The following is a 19021-nucleotide window of genomic DNA, read 5'->3' on the forward strand; positions in this document are numbered from 1 at the left end:
ACACAAAGATACGAAAGCTGGCTTGCTTAATACTAGTTTAAGCTTTTAAAGAGACAGAAAAATTGAACTGTTTCATTAAGTTTAAAGTCACAGAATTACTGGGTTTGAGCCTATAATTTTTTAAGCTTATAAAAACACTATATATAGATAATAGAAGATTTATATATAAATACACTAGCATATTTTTTTAATGTTAAAAACTCCATAGATACAGAACAAAATAAAGTACTTCTGTGAAAATATCTACTACAGGAAAACGTGTGTCAAAGGGGTTAAACTGAAAAAGCAGTTTACAAAATATCCCTTGCTTCAATCTTACAACTTGGATGTTGACTTCTGCCTGTATCTTTAAATTTTAAATTTTTTTCCTTTGCATTGCCAGTACCCGTATGTCATACAAAATACCATCTGGCATTCCTCCTAAGTAACAAGAAATGATTTAACCTTTTGGTAACTATTTTTATCATTCACAGCCTGTGAGGCCACATCACAAGGCACATAGAAGTCAGAGAATCCTTAGCTGTCTTTGGTGGGCTTCAGATCAGCCCTAATACCAAATACGCCATCTAAATTAACTGCCCTACTTGGACAAAAATACAGCAGCAAGATAGGTTTTTCCTGTGTAATCAGCAAGCAGACAGGATTAAAACATGGTAACAGTTCTTTCACAGGACCATAGGACATTTTGAGAGCGAAAGAGTTAACAGCTTACTATGTACAGATGGCCTGTCGAACGTGATGACATCTATACTCTCAGGCAACCATCCTCTGACAATGTCACCTCTCACACTCTGTCTGTGCCTCCATTAAGTATATGCCAGATCAGACATCTGAAAACCAGTACCTGGCTTAAAAATTACCTTCCAAGTATTGGTAAGGTATCAAAGGTAATAAAGCCAAAAGAAACTCTCCCGCTGACAGGACAAACAGCAAAACTCACTGGATCAAAGTAGTAAATGCTGGATAGTAACAGCTATTCTGTTCACCCATGAGCAGGCAAAAGCTCTCTAGAGAAGAGGGAACAGCTTAACTCCTGCTTTAAGTGTTTGATGAAAACTTTTCATTTTTAAATGTTATTAGTATTTTGTCACTGAGGTGTCTCTTAAATTGATATAAAAAGTGTATGTTGTAGATTCTACTTTATTATTCACAGATTTTTTTCTTCAATTTGGTTATGACAAATTCCCCTGCCTCCCCCATCCATCGTAGAAAAATATGCACATCAATTTCTGCCTACGCTTACATGTAGGTTCGTTTACTCTCCTGTTATTTCAACTGCCATTGAAGCCTTCAAAAAAAGAAAGAAAAAAAACAAGACCCCCCCCTCCACACCCGCTCCTTTACTGACACTCTCCGAATTACTGAAGACTCCAGAACAAAATGACTTGCTCTGCACTCTTGTTCCATCAGCACGTGCGAATGCAGCTAAGGGATGGAACGAACTCTAGTGTCACCCATTAAGTGCCAAAGCAACACAGCCCCAATGTACTTAGACACATCTGCGTTTGGAGAAGATGACAGGACAAAGAAATATAACCATCTTACCCTTGAAGGACTATTTCTAGCTTTCCAGAAGTGGCAAATGAGTCACAAAAACAACTGACCTACTACCAGAGAAATTCTGATACTACCAGCAGTTTGGTCTACAAAATACACTGTCACTACTCTTGCGCATGTATACAGCTATGCCTTTTCCACTTCTTTAACAGGTAACATAAAACTGAAATACTCTTTTCCTCCTAGAAATGTTACTTTCCATGAAAAGTTGCACAACTTCATTCAGAAGTTATCTGTGTAACAAATATGATCCTTGAAGCTATAGGCCAAAATGACTTGACGAAATGTTAACTTAATGATTCAAGGAGTTTAGACCTGTCTACACCCAAATTTAGGTTAGTAATCCATGTATGACAGTTTAGCTATACGTATTCTAAACTGCAGACGTATTAGTAAGTAATGTGCTGCAGGACATTTAAAAATACTTTTCAAGAACTGAGCTATATTTCATCTGAATTATTGCATTCTTAAGAAAATGAGATTTTTCTGATAAGCGATAAATTGAAACATGTTAGTTAATGTTCTTGAAAAAGTACACATGCTGCTTTTGTTTGTAATTCACTCTCTTAAAGTCGCCTTTAATTTTTGTTTTCCAGTTTTCATTTCTTCGTTTATAAAAGTAGTCAGCACATGCAAGTCTGAGTAGCTTTAGCATAATATCATGTTTGACACCAAAGATACTTAGTGCTCTAGAGGAAGACATATAACAGCAATCATTTGGCTTCTGCATGAAATCCTTGAAAAGAAAATCAAACTCCTTTATAAATGAGTTTTGCTTTTTATTTCTAGTGAGCATGATCTTTATTTTTATTAGCAACTTGAAATATTAATGATTCAGTCCTCAATATTCTGGTGACAAGCTTAATACCTGCTTAATGCTTTTGGCAAAAATGGCGATAAGAGTGTAATTCTTATTTTTTTAAATCATTCTTATTTTTTAAAATACAAATTAAAAATGTTTTTTTCATATCTTGAATGCCTATTGTTGGATTGCAAGAAAAATTATGCACAGCTCTTCTTTTGCAGTTTGATGGGATTATTAACAGAATCACAGAATGGGTAAGGTTGGAAGGGACCTCTGGAGATCATCTAGTCCAACCTTCCTGCTCAATCAGGGTCACCTACAGCATGGTAGACAGGGTTGCATCCAGGTGGGCTTTGAAAATCTCCAGAGAAGGAGACTCCACAACCCCTCTGGGCAACCTGTTCCAGTGCTCCGTCACTCTCACAGGGAAGAAATTCCCCCTCATGTTCAGGCAGAACTTCCTGTGTTTCAGTTTTTGCCCATTGCCTCTTGTCCTGTCACACGGGGCAACTGAAAAGAGTTTGTCCCCGTCCCCTTGACACCCTCCCTTCAGGTACTTGTAGACATCATCTCCCTCGACCTCTTCCTAATGCATCATTGGCCTTCCTGGCCACAAGGGCACATTGCTGGTTCATAATCAACTGGTTGTGCCACCAGCACTCCCAGGTCTTTCTCCGCAGAGCTGCTCTCCAGAAGGTCAGTCCCCAGCTTGTACTGGTGCCTAGGGTTATTTTTCCCTAGGTGCAGGACTCTGCACTTGCCCTTGTTGAACTCATTAAGTTCCTCTCTGCCCAACTCTCCAGCCTGTCCAGGTCTCTCTAAACGGCAGCACAGTCCTCAGGTGTATCAGCCACTCCTCCCACCTTGGTAACATCAGCAAACTTGCTGAGGAGGCACTCTTTCCCCTCATCCAGGTCACTGATGAGTAAGTTGATGAATAAATCATTTGGTCTGACTCTATCTGCTAAACCAGCAATAACCCCAAGTTTGAGAACCAGCTGTGGGCCCAATCACTCCCTCCAGTCTTTTAGACTATTCATGATTGGGATCTACAGCTTCGAGCCTGTTCATTTTATTTTCTGTGGTGCTATTACAAAGAGTGGAATTCTTATTTACATTCTCACAGACAATATCATTTACATCCACTGGTTCCTTCCCGTTTCCCCAAATGTAAATGAGGTTGTACAAAAAACATTGATAAATGTTTCAACATAATAATAATGATCTGACTTTTCTTCTGAATGCCCAGCCACATGGCAGTCTCTTAGATACACAGGGCTGCAGAGAACTTTATTCAAACTCCAGCAAAACTGTATATCAACAAACTCCTTAGAGATCTGAGTTTAGGAATCTGACCCCATGTTCAGTCTGAGAACTGAGCTGTCCCTGCACCTTATCTCTGTCCAAGTGATGTAAAGGATATCTCCGTGCATCTTTCCTGTATCAGTCCTTGAGCAAATATGAAAAGACAAACATTAATTATTAGGGTATTGTAAACAGAAGCAAGGCAAACAGAATGAGGGACCTGTTTACTTTAAAAGACTGCATAAGTGATTACCTTACTGTAATCAGAAAGCTTACTACAACTTAAGAACTAAAACTTGAAAGTACAAGGAAGTGCAAAAAAGAAAGTTTTGGCTGAATAGCCTTGTGAGTTCTAGTAGAGAAAGAAAATGACTTAAAATGTAGGTCAATTACTTACCTTGTACATATGAATTGACACAACCAGTTTACAGCAATCTAAACTTGCTCTAAATCTTTACTCTGGCAGCACGAAGTTGCTTAGCAGAACAAAACAGAAAACTAAAACCACAGTCAGAGACTGAAAGAAGCAGCACACACTTACATTCACTGCTCACTAATCGCTCCAGCATTCTTCTCTGCTTCTGCACGGACTTTGGGACTGGGCCAGGCTGCTTCTCACCATCTGGTTAAACAACAGAAGTTTACGGAAAGTCAAAATAGTCAATTACAGTAATCAAACAATAACCGGACTGCTATTCCAGCTGCAATATCTGGAGGATGGCATTTCCTCAAACTCAGGAAGAGATGAATGTATGTTTAAGTAGGTAAGATGGGGCTACAATTAGTTTTTCATATTCCTATTACTATACTAGAAAAGGAAGTAGCATTTATATAGCTAACATATACTGCTGTAATGGCAGAACAAGCCAGATGTCCTGAAGACTGAGTTTATAAATTGAAATACCTAGTAAAGTCATCAGGATGACTGTTATGGAAAAAGGTCAACGACAGCAAAGCCATAAAAGAATCATTCTGCAAGGATATCAAGTGCTGAATGAAGATATTTTTAATATTTGGTCACTTGTATGAGTACTTAACTAAATCACATCCTACAGCAAGAATTGGAAGGCCTTATGAAGTATACTGTTTTGGTCTAGAGAACACTATTAAAAGAGAGTTAAAGTCATTAAGAGTTGTTTTTTCTTGAGTGCATCACACATCTACTTTCACCACATGCCTGCTTATTTATAAAGATCTTGAGGTTTCTAACTGTATTCTACCTTTAAATTTATATATATAAATTTATATACATAAATTTAAGTTTATATATGTATCTAATACCATAAGATCAATACAAACCTTCACTGTCAACTTGCCCAACATTTTCCAGTAGTTCAGAAACTGCTAATTGCTTCTTCTTCTTTGGGTTTAATTTCCAATACATGACTAAGGCAGCTTTTCTCACAGCTCTCTCCAAGTCAGTCTCAGATGATAATTTTTTCACTTCTTGCTCATTCTCAGAAGTGATGCCTCAAGAAAAGAAAATATATTAGATACTATTATCCCACATCCAGGCAGAAATGACTTGTCCACAATTTATTCTTCTCAGTTTAGTCTGAAACTTTAAGTTTCATTCACATCTTGACTACCTAAGTGTATTACTCAAATACCCTTCCGTGTCCACAGCTTATCAAAAATCAAATTATGTCGATAAATCTGTAATTCAAACACTGTGCAAAACATGCATTATCCTTATGGCTTGTTCAGCCTTTGAAACACAACAGTTCAAGCAAAAGATGGCGCAGATATGTATGAGTGATATGTAAAAGGTAGCAAGAACTTTGTGAAAGGTTTTTTTCAATTTTGTTTTTTTGAGAAGAGTTCAGATACTTGGCAGACAAGAGGAGACCATTCCAAGTGTAGGAAACAGCATGACGGAAGGCATGAATCTTAAAGTGGGAGAAGACAGTGCAAAAGACCAATTAGGAGAGAGGCTGGAGAGAGACAAAATAATGAAGTAACAGCAGATGGGTAGGTGGTGCGTGGTTATATATGACCTTAATGGTCAAAGCAAAGACGTTCCAATGAAACGTTCTATTCCATGAAGGAATAAAAGCAAATGATTAATACAGATGCTTTTCTGAGCAGTATCACTAGAATATGACTTTTTAAATTATCTAATTTAACATGTTGTCAGCAACAACTCATGTAATTTTGCTATGAACATTACCACCGAATTTTAAGCCCTCTTCTCAATGTTAAAATGGATACAGTGTTATTTCAAATAAAGTAGAAAGTACAAGTAAAAATGTCTCAGAGAACTCATACCTCTTCTGTCTGCTAAGCATCTGCGCAACAGTTTGACAGCTTCTCTTCGACCTTGCTTAGCAGCAAGGATGAGCCAATCAACTGCACTACAGTTGTTAAGTTCTTCATCCTCCTCTTCTGCTAATCTTAAAAAGTGTTTTCCCACCTAGAATAAGTGGCAAACAGAATTCCTTCAATTACTGAAATAAACTCTAGTCATCTTAGTCCCCCCCTCTCTCCCGCTAGGGTAAATTCCCATGAACAAAAGCTCAAAATATTTGATTCCAGCACCAAGTACATAGCTGTAAGGTGATCCTCTTCCCACTGTTCTGCAGACAAGGCTCAGCATACAGAACTGAAGGCAAGAGGAAATTGCAGCACCAGCACATTTTACCAGATCAGTTAGACCAGTGAGTTAGTTGCGTTAGTTTTGGGGCATCTAGCAGAATCAGATAAAATTCTTGGGGTTAAAAATAGTAGTAAAAATGAGTTTGTCTTGGATTCTTTTCCTCCCATAACACTGGTCAAACAGTATTGCTGGGCTTATTTTAAAAAAGCAAAAATTCAGTGCAATAACTCGGTGCAAGCAACATTCAGAAATTCAGATACGATGAGCTGTCTGTAAAGGACCTTGACATGGATGGAAGGTTTCAGGCAGCGAGATGATTTACTCATAGCAGTTTAGTCAATGAAGGTCAAAGCAAACTCATGATTAACTAGTGAACAGAATAAAACAGTACTGCTTAAGCATCAAGCAATATAAATGACACAGCCTGTAAAAATCTTTCCATTTAGGATTACAGACACAATGGAACAATTGGCTATATTACTGTTTTACAAATAAAAAAAATCACCTTTCTTCTTCTTCCTGTGAAAATTAAAATACATGATAAATATACTTACGCAATAGCATGAAACACTTCTGCTTAGAATACCCCAGAACACAAAATATTAAATGGCAGAAAGTAAGCAAAACTACCAGACATTTTATTTGTATATCTGGAGAATCTCGGCAATGCTTTTGCTTAATCCACTGTTCTCCCTCAGTACTGTTACTTTACTTATGTTCTAAAGGTGGTTAATGCAATCTCTTAGAGCTTCACATCTCCATAAATCCACAGTACTATGTGCTCCAAAAAACTTGTTTGACAGCTTCTCTAAAACGTTGCTTATGATATCTCCAATAAAGGTGGCTAAAGCAATACCTCTAAAAGATTAATAATTCACAATTCTTACCTGCAGACTAAACAGCCTGATCTCATCAAAAAGATCTTTCACTTCCATTAAAAGTTAGGTTTCCAGTCTTTCAACTGAATCCATACACCTAACATGGATGCTCCAACAACTTCTACATATATAGTTACTGGGTAGACATCATAGTGACTAAATACTTAAAACATGCAGTGAAACTATCCAAAAATATACAGAAATAAAAATAAAATTCAGACTATGTAAACCAAAAGACAGAAATATACAATCACAAAATCATGCCAGACTTCAACAAAGTAGAATCACACACTGATATAGTGGCAAATTAAGAAAAGAGTATATGAGAAGGGAAAAAAAAAAAAAAAAAAAAAAAAAAAAAAGATTTCAGCCTTGATACTTCAATTCCCCAGTATTTCTCATCCAACCACTGATATACCTTCAGCTACTTATTTAAGGAATGAATTGCTTAAAGAAGGTATATGGCAAATAACCTCCTCTGACAAGTACAGCTGCTTCTTCAGCATGTTTATATTTATAGCCATTGAAATTTTGAGCAAAGCTTCTAGAGTAGTATTACTTAATGATGCAGCTCTTTCAAGTTTATAAAAAAAACCTCTTGGGCACACTCACATTGCAACACAAAACAGCAGACTCTGGAATTAGACATACCGAAGAAGGCTAGTAGATAAGGAAAAACAGTGTAACATCTTGGTTTCATGTTAAAAATATTTTTTGGCCTAAGGATTTTGGGGTTCTCTTTTTGGTTTTGTTTTTTCTTTTTTATCCTTTTCTTTCTTTTTCTTTCTTTCTTTTTTTTTTTTTTGAAAGTTCAGCAGCAGCAGTAAGACTTAATTATCTAAAGAAACCCAATAAAACACTCTGTAAAAGGCAGAATACTGCCTCTAGAATCATAGCAACTAGAAAATATTTTCCTTTTATTTTGATTATAAAATTACAAACTCTGTGTGTATGTCAAAAGTTCAGGTGGGAAAAGCCGTCCAGATCCCAAACATCCAACAAACATGTAAGCTTTCCATGAAACACTGCTGAAAAGTCTATCAGCTCCCTCTGAACGAGCACTGTGCAACAGCAACCTTGCTCTGTCATAGCAAAGCTCCTACAAGAAAGCACCAAAACCAGAGATGGCTGCAAAGCTCCAGCCCAGTGATCAAATGAGGAACTAATAGGAAAGAATATTATCCTCAGATTTCTTTAATGGTACATGGTACATTAGGGATTTGGGGATTATCTTTTTTTTTTTTTTTTTTGGACTCCTATGAAATAAAACTTGGAAATGAAGTCATCACTGATAATGACTTGTATTGATCTTCACACTGTACTTCTTGAAAGGTTGTTCCCTTCCTCTCACCTTGGGCTTTTGCTAGATGAAGCAGTTATCTCAAGTAGTTCCCTTGCAGATATCTTCTAGTTAAGACACAGAGCTGCCTTTTCTCCATTAGAGATTTCCAGCTGTGGGTGTCTTATTTACATAACTGCTGTGCAGCTATTTCTCAATAAAGAAACTATACAAAGCTATGATAACACATTTTGACAGCCACTCAGAGCACATTTATTTCCATAGTCATTGCAAGGTTATTTTTGAATAACCTCATAGTAATAACTACAAGCCACTGAACTGAATGATTTCTTGTGTTTGATTTTGTAGTATTAGCGAACTATGCAACAATGCCATCTCAGTTTCTCATTCTTACTCTCACAGAAGGTAACAAATCAAAATACAGTTTTCTGACTGGATTCTAAAGGGAAATAGCCAACAATGGAAAGGATTTTTAAAACTTTTTTAAAGTCAAAAGACAATTTCCTCTTCACAGGCCATTAAAAATTTGATTCCCTAAAAACAAAAACTGTATTGAGTTCCTTTTCAGACAGTCAATTTGTCCTGAGTTAATACTGAAGCAAAATCGTGTGCTGGATCTCTTTGAGACAAGAATCCTACCATTCTGTGGGCATGGAAGGTGTATGTTGTTAAAAGACCTTAAAGGAAAGATATGAGAGTGGAATGAATTGAGAAGGATAAAGATAAAAAAAATATTTTATATATGTATATGTATATTTTTATATGTGTGTGTGTATACACGTATATATACATATACACACACACACATATATAAGTATATACACACACACACACATATACAGACACATGTATCATAGGCTAAGATTACATAAGGTATTTCTTCCTCAACTGGAAATTATATCTTGAAAGGATATGTGTGGGTTTTGCTTTCTTTTGTGTGAAGGAATAGAGCCAAAATGTGGATCTTCTGGCAGTGATTCCCTCAAGGCTAAAGCTTCGTTCTCCTCAAAGCTCTTGGCTGTTTCAGATGTGAGGAATTCACTACTGCCTCACATTACCACTCCAAGGACAGGCTGCCCCTCAAATAGGTTGAAGCAGAACACAGAGTGAGCTGTCACTGTTGTATTTTTACAGTTTTAAAAGGGTTTCTTTCTCCCCTCCCTCTTTTATTAATATTTATCGGCAAGAAGAGTAGTGATCTCTGGGGGGGGGGGAAAAACAGTAACGAACAACTGGGAGATGACAACCACTGTTTTCTGTCTTCCAGGCTGAAGCTGGAACAGGATGTTTAAATGATTCACTAACCAAACCCAATGGAAATTAAAACTCCTTTAAACAGTTTTAAGCTCTTTGTACTAAATCTGCTAGGCCCATATACAAGCTTAATGAGATGGATGAGGAAACAGTCACAGTTTTCCAAAACATAAGGCAAACCTAAATTGCTAACACATACGGGGATAGAACTGATGTTACTAACTCAAATACATATGCCCATACACAACCAAATAGTAGTTAATTTCAATAAAGCAGGAGGCGTTTCTTTTTTAATACGTGTTAATTCAACACAAACAGTATAATAGCAAAACATCAATCTTGTCAACCTCTGGTATCTCTGCTAATGCACCTCATAATGGTATTTTTTCTTCCATAGAGGCCAACATAAGAATCTCTATACCTTTGTAAGCAGTGAAGCACTGAACCAAGTGTTGGTTCATCATTCATTTAGATGAGCAATTAATTTTGTTCCAAAGGGAAAATTAAATCTGAGCAGTGTTCAACAGACACTATCTGCACACCTTCATAAGCACAATAATCTTTGGCATATGGTTTAAAAAAACAGAGCACCATGCCATCTCCATGCTTTCAGCGTAAAAGCCCCCGGTTTTGATAGGTATCCTAAAGGCTTATGCAAGAGTTGGATCTGAAACCAATAATGTTCCCAAGGAAGCAGCATTTCTTGATATAAAGAGGCCATTTGGCATCACCTTTCTTTAACTAGTTTAAGATCAAAAAGATACGGTTCAAATAAGCATCTTTGGAAGAGATAATGGTTCAACTAGAAGCAAGCAGTACTATTTTTGGAATTAGGAGAAAAATAACACCAACAGAGAATCTAAGATTACCTCAGTTTGTGCTTTTGGTTCTCCAGCTTTGGCCCTCTCAAGCAGTTCTTCAAAGAGCACTTCAGGTTCTTCCTTCATGGCCTCTATAAATTAATTTTGATAGAGAAAATCATTTATTAGCAACATTTGGAGTTATTTTATAAATTGTTGATATATTTGGCTGAAGAATTAAAGCAGCATGTATAAAACATAGAGCATGATGGTTTTACAAGAACTACAATGCAAATTAACTAATTTCAATATTTATACTCCACCTTAATTTCTCACTTCTGTGCAAAATTTTCCTGCTACTTGTTATTTAGTACCTGCCAAAGGATGATATATACAGTTAGGATTTTCTCAATTAATTTTACAGGATGAACTTCTCAACAGAAGAATTTTCATTGCAGTAAATATGAATATCCATAGAATATGTGGTTACAGATCAGTTGTTATACTATTACTATTCCCATTCCTAGTAGTACCCTCACTGAAAAAGAACACTCGAGTCTTCCACCAGGGAGCATGTTTATTCAGTAATGGAGCCTTTGAAGAGTTTTGAATAACTAGCAAACCTTTAAAACGTATCCAGCATATTTGAAAGCTCAGCTCTTCAATCTCTGGAGTACACAGAAGCCAAACATGATTACATCTTTATAAAACTCATTATTTTGTATCCAGCTCAACACTTGATGCTTCATTTTCTCCCTTTTGTATCTGATCTTATATATGCACAAATTGAAAAGCAATCCTCAAAAGCATCATATTGCTCTCCTGGCCAATCATAAAGAAAGGTCTTCAGATCTTTATTTGATAACCAGTGTTCGTAAATAAATTCATGCTGTGTGCCATTTTACGAATGAAGACCAACTTTCATGGAAAAGCTGATGAATGCCATATGTGCTACTTTTTATGAGAAGACTTACACTTCAAAATTATTGGTAAAGAATTTCAAAGAGTAAAACAATAAAACTTTTATGTTCTAAGTTGGGTAAGTGTAAGAAAGGATGACATACCACTGATTCATAACAACACTTTTACTAACTAACCTAGAATTGTAGCTAGAAAGGAAGATCCAAACTCAAAAGCAAGCTCTAAAGCTTGACCCTTACCACTTTATTCCACAAGGTCACCAAACACATCATTACACTTAGTAGGCTACATACTTAGGACGCAAACAGAATGAGAAAGCACAGTTAGAAAGCAGAATTTCCAGACATAAGAAAGTGACTGAGAGAAGCATGCTGGCATCTGCTCAAAGTTACAGACTTCAGTCTCTACCTAATATGGGCAGCAGTAACACAAGAAACTCGGTGAGTAGCCGAGTTAGATGAGGTGCCATTTAATATCAGTTATTTTTCAAAAGGTGGTAGGAGGGAAGAAGTAAACCGGATTCCAAATAACCTCCCAAAGAACAGCACTAGGTACATTCTTTAGTATCTCTGGTACTGGGACTATTTCCAAACAAGAACAGGCTACAAGCCAGTGCTTTCATTAAAATGGATGCATTTTAACAAGAGAAAACCATGAAGCAAGTTTTCTCCTTTACCATGCCACAGTTTTGTCTGCCAAGCTGCATTTGGAAAAATACTAACACTAGATTATAACATGTTGTCTGGCTAAACAAGGCACATAATGAAAAATAATTTTCATTTAGTACTCCATCTTTTCAGAAAGCTGTAAAAATATTATTGCAAAATAGGCTAAAAGCATCCCAGCAAAATTAACCACTTAATCTCCTTGCTCTGATACATGAGCAATAGCATTGCACTCTAAACAAGCCAGAAGTCTGTTTTTCAGATGGCATAACTCACAGCAGCATACATCACTCAGGGGGCTCTCTGCTAACAATAAGCAAGAGTAGCAAAAAGGAGTATATTGCTTTAAAGCAAAATATAATATTCATCCATCTACTCCACCTAAATGAAAAAGGCTTGACAAGACAGTACTTTTTACTCCTATATGTATATTTGCTCATGAACTTTCTCTGAATCAAAATTTCAGCAGCAGTAGTCTGGGCTACGTTTATTTTATTTATTTATTTATTTCCCTTTTTGCTGTTCAGTATTTTCTATGCTTTGAGGAGAACACCACAAACATATCAGTGATACTCTTTGGACAACCCAAAAGAAGAGAAGGCACTATTCAGAAGTCAGTATTTTATAATTAAGTAGAATTTACTTTAAAAAAATAAATAGAGAAAGCAGTTTGCTAAACTGATATGAGCCCTAACAGTCAGAGTAAACTCAAGAAGCAAACCATCAGACAGGCTGTGCTTGGGGAGATGGAGTTGGCTATACTAAACTGAGAAGCCCAGCCTTACATTTCATAGTTACAACTCAACTGCAACAGCCAGCAAAGGGCCTGGCACACACAGAAGCAACCAGCACTTTGGCAGAGGTTCACCCTTGCTCAGCAGCTGCTCATCTCAGCTATAGCAATAGCTGAAAACCCACTTCTCCAGAGCAGTTCAGCAGCAATCTGCACAGGCAAAGCACCTTCCTCCCTCTCCAGCTCTGCTTGCCAGCCACAGGACCAGGGCATGTCTCTGGCCCCTTCTACCTCTTAAATCTTGCTCAGATAAATGTTCACTAGATCAGAACATTTATTTCAATAGAAAGCTGTTCACTCCCATTTTGTTTCTTCAACACTGGGATACAGTTACTTTAAAGCAATTATGTTGCAGATCAAAATGTAAAATAATTTGCTTAGAGAAGATGATTAAAAAAAAAAAAGAAAGAAAGAAAGAAAGGCAAGATTAAGAACATGCACCCTTATGGTCCAACCATCATGAGCCTGGAGGTGCACAGACAGCCTTCTTAAAATCTTTGTTCTAGTGGAGCTGAGTGCCAGTGGAAAGAACTGATCCCTGATGTTATTTTCAACCTATTACCCACTCCCTCCCATTCATTTATCACTTTTGACTGCCTATGTGCCATCATATATGACCTATAAATGTAAATGAAAGATAGCTAATTAAAATTATGTCTGTTGGTTGGATCCCTAGTTGTAGGGAAAGGATAAAAGAGGTGATTATGGTGCGTTTTGGAGATCAAATTTAGAATAGCTTAGTTTCCCAGTGTTCCCATCACTTGCAGTTTTTTTTTTTTCTGCTTATTTTGTAGGGCTGGCTGAAAGGCTGAGGAGAAGGATAATATCAAACTGCATGGCTAAGACATCAATTTACTTCTTCAAAATATTTAGAGATATCCTGGAAGGTAAAATGTGCAGTCAAAAGCATGTTTTAGAACAAGGATGGACAATACATCTTCCTTCAATTCAAGTCAAAATTAAGAGGACAAACACTCTGCAAGAGCAAACAGGCTAAGTGATAATCTGTAACTGATTACCCTTGTTCTTTAGCATATATTTAGTCAGAAAATCTCTTGATGTGTATTCTTCCCACATAAAACTAATGCAATTGGAAATGCTGTCAGTAGAAGCTTTTATTTTCCAGTTTTGCTAAAAACTGATGCCTTTATAATGTCAAATTTTACTGTCTTGAATATAAAAATTTCCAGAAGAGAGTAACTTTCATTTTACAGTACTTCATGTATCTTTTATGACAATTAAAACAGACTTCACTAGCTGTTGTGGGTCAGGTGCAATTATATAAGCCAATGAAGTCTATCAGTTATTCAAAGTTCACAAGCACTATAGTCATTTAAATCAACATATGCAAGTGAAAGCACATGAATTACAGGTGGTCCTTAGCATTCATGTAAGAAGCAAACTAAGTCAGGACAGTGAAGTCAAAGGATAGCTAGGATTTAAGAATTGGCTTTTGTTCTTGTGCTGCCACCAAGACTCTACACGAACCTCAGTATATCACCAGTGCTTCGGTCCCTAATTTACAGAACAAGTTAGTTACACCTTTTCAGAGATAGGTTACTTAAAAATCAGAAATCATTCAGAGGATATTGGGACAATGACACTATTAATAAAACTCAAGAACTTAAGATATGAGCTGATGTGGTGCCCTTTAATTTTCTCAGTTCTCCTCCAAAAATGTAAATCTAAAAGTGATGGAAACCAAGCTGGAACATTGTCACTTTATCTGTATATCCCCCACTATAAAAGCTTCCTCATTTTTCTGTAAGACAAAGTATCTATTGCAATATGAAATTAATCATGTAAGCCTGCATAATGCTAGTTATCTACAGTATCCACCTCCTCTTATTTTGTGAGCAAATTCCTTCCACACAGGCAGAAACTAGTCTTGCAACAGCCTTGCTCAAAAATGTCCATCTTCTCTAAAAATACAAGTTTTGCTCAAAATGAGTTCCTCTGATCTGTTCACCTGTGCCTACCAGTGCATGGTATTTTCCCGCACCTCCCTGCACTTGTGCACAACTAGGGACACGAAAAAGTGGAAGCAATATATAAATGATTTCTGATCTGCAAAGGATGCAGCAGATGTGTATTTTCCAGACTGCTACTTTTATGTCCTCATACTACAGGAAAGTATTTAGGTTTCTGAAGTGCTGCAGAAACATCCAGTTTAGGTATTTAGGCATTTCATTTAAATGTTAAAGCTGTCACTTAAAATGCATTTTATTAAAACACTACTATTTAAAAAGATTCAATACAATGAAATTCATGAAGGGCAGTAAGCATTTCACAGTCATATAAAGCATTTAAAAGAGTAAGCTAAAGCTGCATATCATTAGCTGAGAGATTTTTAAAGGTGCTTTCAAAACATATTACTAATGTAATTTTCATTTACTAGTGAAATGTATGTTTTCTAGAAGAAACTCAAAACATAGAAGTAAACCTAAACACAGCTATTTAAGTTGTCAGGTTATGAATAAACTGATGAATATGAAAAACTACTATTTAGCTTTTGAAACTTTATACATGTTGTGTATGTATACATGTATGATACGAACCATACAAAGTAAGATTCCATTTCAGAGAACAGCCTTGCTGTCATAGGCTTAAACAGAAATTTACTATTCATTTCAGAGGCAGGCACTTCTACTGCTTCTATTAGGCTTTTACAGGAAAGAGGAAAAGTTACAAAGGGAAATATTTCATTTTTTAAAAAGAATATTAAACACCACCATCTTCAGATGCAACTCTTGCCCCTTAACTCTGAAATTTAGCAATTACATTTGCAAGAAGGCAGTTAATTCATAGCAGAAAATTAGTCCAGGTGAGATTTTTAAGCACTGATATCTCTCATTTTTATTTTAGAGTTGCAAAAGGAACATATATTATTGATTAACATACATAAGCCTGCTTTTAGAATACATCAAAGATAAACAAAAAACAAAGAACTGTTCAGCATTCATACAAGGTTTTGAAGAATGGGCTTACACTGCCTAGGGAGGAAATCATTTCAAGGCAAAAGGCATTGCAAAGGCAAAAGTTGGCCATGGTTGTCATATAGCTTCCTTCTTGATGTCCTAGCACAAACCAATGGTCATGCTTATAGCCTTCCCATTGACAGCTGAAATGCATCATCTGTGAATTACTGTAGTTGAGTTGCCTTGTTGCAAAGTTTCTGATGTTAAAAGTAGCAAGTGCTTTACACACAGTTGAGAAAAATAGGGTTTAAAAAATATTGTTATTTTAAAAATACCAGCATTATTAATGGCCCCCTCAATACACTGTGTGCAACACTTTCATTCATGAATTCTAAAATGTTTAAAGATAGATAAATAATTATTCTCACAGACAAGGAAACAGATTTTTAGTTATGTCTATACACATACACAGTAGATGTCTTCCCACTCCCCTCAAAACCACCCCAATCTGAGTTCCCTTCTGATTCATAGAAAACTCATCTTCTCTCAACAAAAGAAGTTTTAAAATTATTTCACCCACAAAGAGACAATACAGTGCATAAAAAATGAAAAGTGTTTACTGATGTACTTTTCTACCAAACACAGGAGTTTTAGCACCTCATCTGCTATTATCACCCACTGGCCAGGTGCACAGAGCCACATCAAGGCCACATCAGCACCTGAGTTTTCCAGATAAGACAAGAGGAGAGAAAGTTTGAAGATGGAATGTCAAAGCTAAAAATAATCTTTTAAAATGTATGTTTCTTTTAAAAAAAATATATGCACCCTTTAAGCTGAAGGTCTTCTTTTCACACAGTCATATGGACTAGTCACAAAAGAGAGTTATGTTGCTATGCACAGTATATTAATTTTTACAGATACATTGGCCAGGTGCTTCCAAATCCTTTGAGCAGTGGAAACGAATAAAGAACAGGATAAAAGAAAAACTGGAAGCAGTTTCTCACACAGGAAGCAATAATGAAGACAAAGTATTCATTTGAAAAATATAAGTTTAAAAGAAATTATAGGTTTTACAAGCGAGTACTAAAGCTGCATGGAAATGCTACTGAACAAAAGATTAATGCATTAAGCAACACCCACACTAAGTGTATGAAGGAAGCCTTTATGGCATACACACTTAACATGATCACGACTACAAGCAGTCATTCGAGCTCAGAAACAAATGTGACAAGGGCTTGGAGGAGGAGGAGGAAAGAAACAACCCATGTGTTTGGAAGAATAAAGGATTTTAGATGACAAGATACGAAACAAAATTTCTGGATTTGCCTTCCCATCTCATTATTATAGGTGGAGCTCTGAAATGACTGAAAATAGTAAGAACAGGGTGTATACACAATACATATGTTACATTCAGTCCTAACCAGTGGTAACATATTTCCAAGCTTCCTGAATACACAGCTAGAAAAGTACATGAGCATTTTTACCATTTCATGAGAAAATCTGACAGTTTTCAAAACTGGAAATTGCTACCAAGGTAGCCTAGTAAAGTGGCCCAAACAATGGTAAGCAGTGAGTCTCCTAATATCTGGTATTTGATTTTTGCAAATATTAGGGATTTTTTTTTTAATGTAAGATCTTAAATGCAGTTTCCTAAAAGTCTTCTTTGAATACACATGACAAACACATGCAGTGAAAGCCAGAGCAGCAACAAGGCCAGAAAACAGTAATGATGACCTCAACTACCCTCACAGACAGAAGATCAGTATCACATTTGGGATTGAGTCAAGATCAAATTTTCAGACAAATTTAATAAATGCCTCATGAAGCATCCAGTCAGGCAGCCCAGAAAAAAATCCTGCTTCTAACTGAGAGGTCAGTGAGCCACACAGCAGCTTAGACTTAACACTCATAGGAGTGTCAGAAGCCAAAAATCCACTACAGTTGTATTTAAAAGAATATATGAAAACAAGGAAATTTTATTGAAGAAACATGAGGCAGTCCAAAAGACAAAATGTTTACAGGGAAAGGAAAGTAATGCATTTTTAGAGACTCAAAGCATATACACACCTATCAAAATAAAAGTTTAGGAAGACCTGAAAGCAAAGCCTGCATGAAAAGAGAAGGAAACAAATACAGTAATACACAACAAACAAAAACAAACAAACAAAACTAAGAATACATAATTTGAAACGCTACATGTCAATATACAGTCATGCCAAAATAAATCAAACCAAAAACAGGTCCCCTCCCCCCAAGTTTAAGGTTAGATTTAAAACATACAGCATGACTAGCCAAGAAAAAAGTTGGAAGAACAACTTAATTTGATGTAGTATCCGTTACAACTTTTTACGTTCTTTTGAAAATTCAAGGAACAAGTAAGCTTATGAGTGAGACTATGGGGCCTATTAATAACTATAGTACAATTGGAAAATGAAGACCACGGTAAAAAACCTAAATGATTTACTAAAAGATACTTTTCTCCTGGCAAGTAGTAGCACATTCCTACGCTTCTGTGCAGGAATACTTCCTTCTTTATTTATTTCTTTGAATGAAAATGTGTTGGAAGAAGAATCTCAAATTTAAACATCATATTTTAAAAAGCAGCTATGGAGTCTTTTGATTGTATTTATTCAAGTGTTCTAATGGACTAAAGTCTACTGAACTACATACTAGTGTCTAAACTCTCACTTAAAACCTGAGGAATGGAAAATGGCAAATGTGACACTAGAGAAATCCATGGTAACAGAGACCATTAAGTTTGATCTCCATATAAGACAAATAGATAAAAAAAAAAAAAATTCGTAAGTCCATGGAGGGGACAAAAAATATGCACTGGAGAAAGTCAGTAAAGCTTCTGCATAAGAAGCTGTGGCCTTAGTCCTCTCTGAAGGAGTCAAAAAGTTTGAGAACAGCCAGATCAAGGTTTTATTTCTATCTCCAAGGGTGCTGAGTAAGGCTTCTCACAAAGGTCCTCTAAAGAAATTAGAGGGAAGGGTGTTATATGGATAAACAAGAGAAAGAATGTGAGTAAAAATACATAGCTCACATTCTCCCTGGGGAAAGATTATCTGTTTAGACTTACAAGGATATGAGATAAAGCCTATATTATTCAACAGCTAAGTGATGTGGAAAAATGGGCAAAGAGTAACATGGCAGGATGACAATCTGCTGATGACTACATGTTATTTAGAGAAAAATAGGAGCAAAGAGTGCAAAAAATTGCAGAAGG

General features: G+C 36.3%; 1 protein-coding gene across 1 annotated transcript in view; it reads right to left on the reverse strand.

Annotated features, from left to right (window-relative positions):
• Nucleotides 1-19021, reverse strand: part of WFS1 (wolframin ER transmembrane glycoprotein) — a 38193-nt gene that overhangs the window by 7152 nt on the left and 12020 nt on the right. Inside the window, exons 3-6 of the mRNA XM_062575318.1 lie at nt 10565-10647; nt 5936-6080; nt 4967-5137; nt 4209-4289 (exon numbers count right to left, since the gene is read on the reverse strand). Of these exons, the coding sequence (XP_062431302.1) occupies nt 4209-4289; nt 4967-5137; nt 5936-6080; nt 10565-10647 (480 nt within the window). The remainder of the gene's footprint in view (nt 1-4208; nt 4290-4966; nt 5138-5935; nt 6081-10564; nt 10648-19021) is intronic.

The sequence above is a fragment of the Rhea pennata genome, chromosome 4 (assembly GCF_028389875.1).
Source record: "Rhea pennata isolate bPtePen1 chromosome 4, bPtePen1.pri, whole genome shotgun sequence".
In the NCBI taxonomy this organism is placed as follows: Eukaryota; Metazoa; Chordata; class Aves; order Rheiformes; family Rheidae; genus Rhea; species Rhea pennata.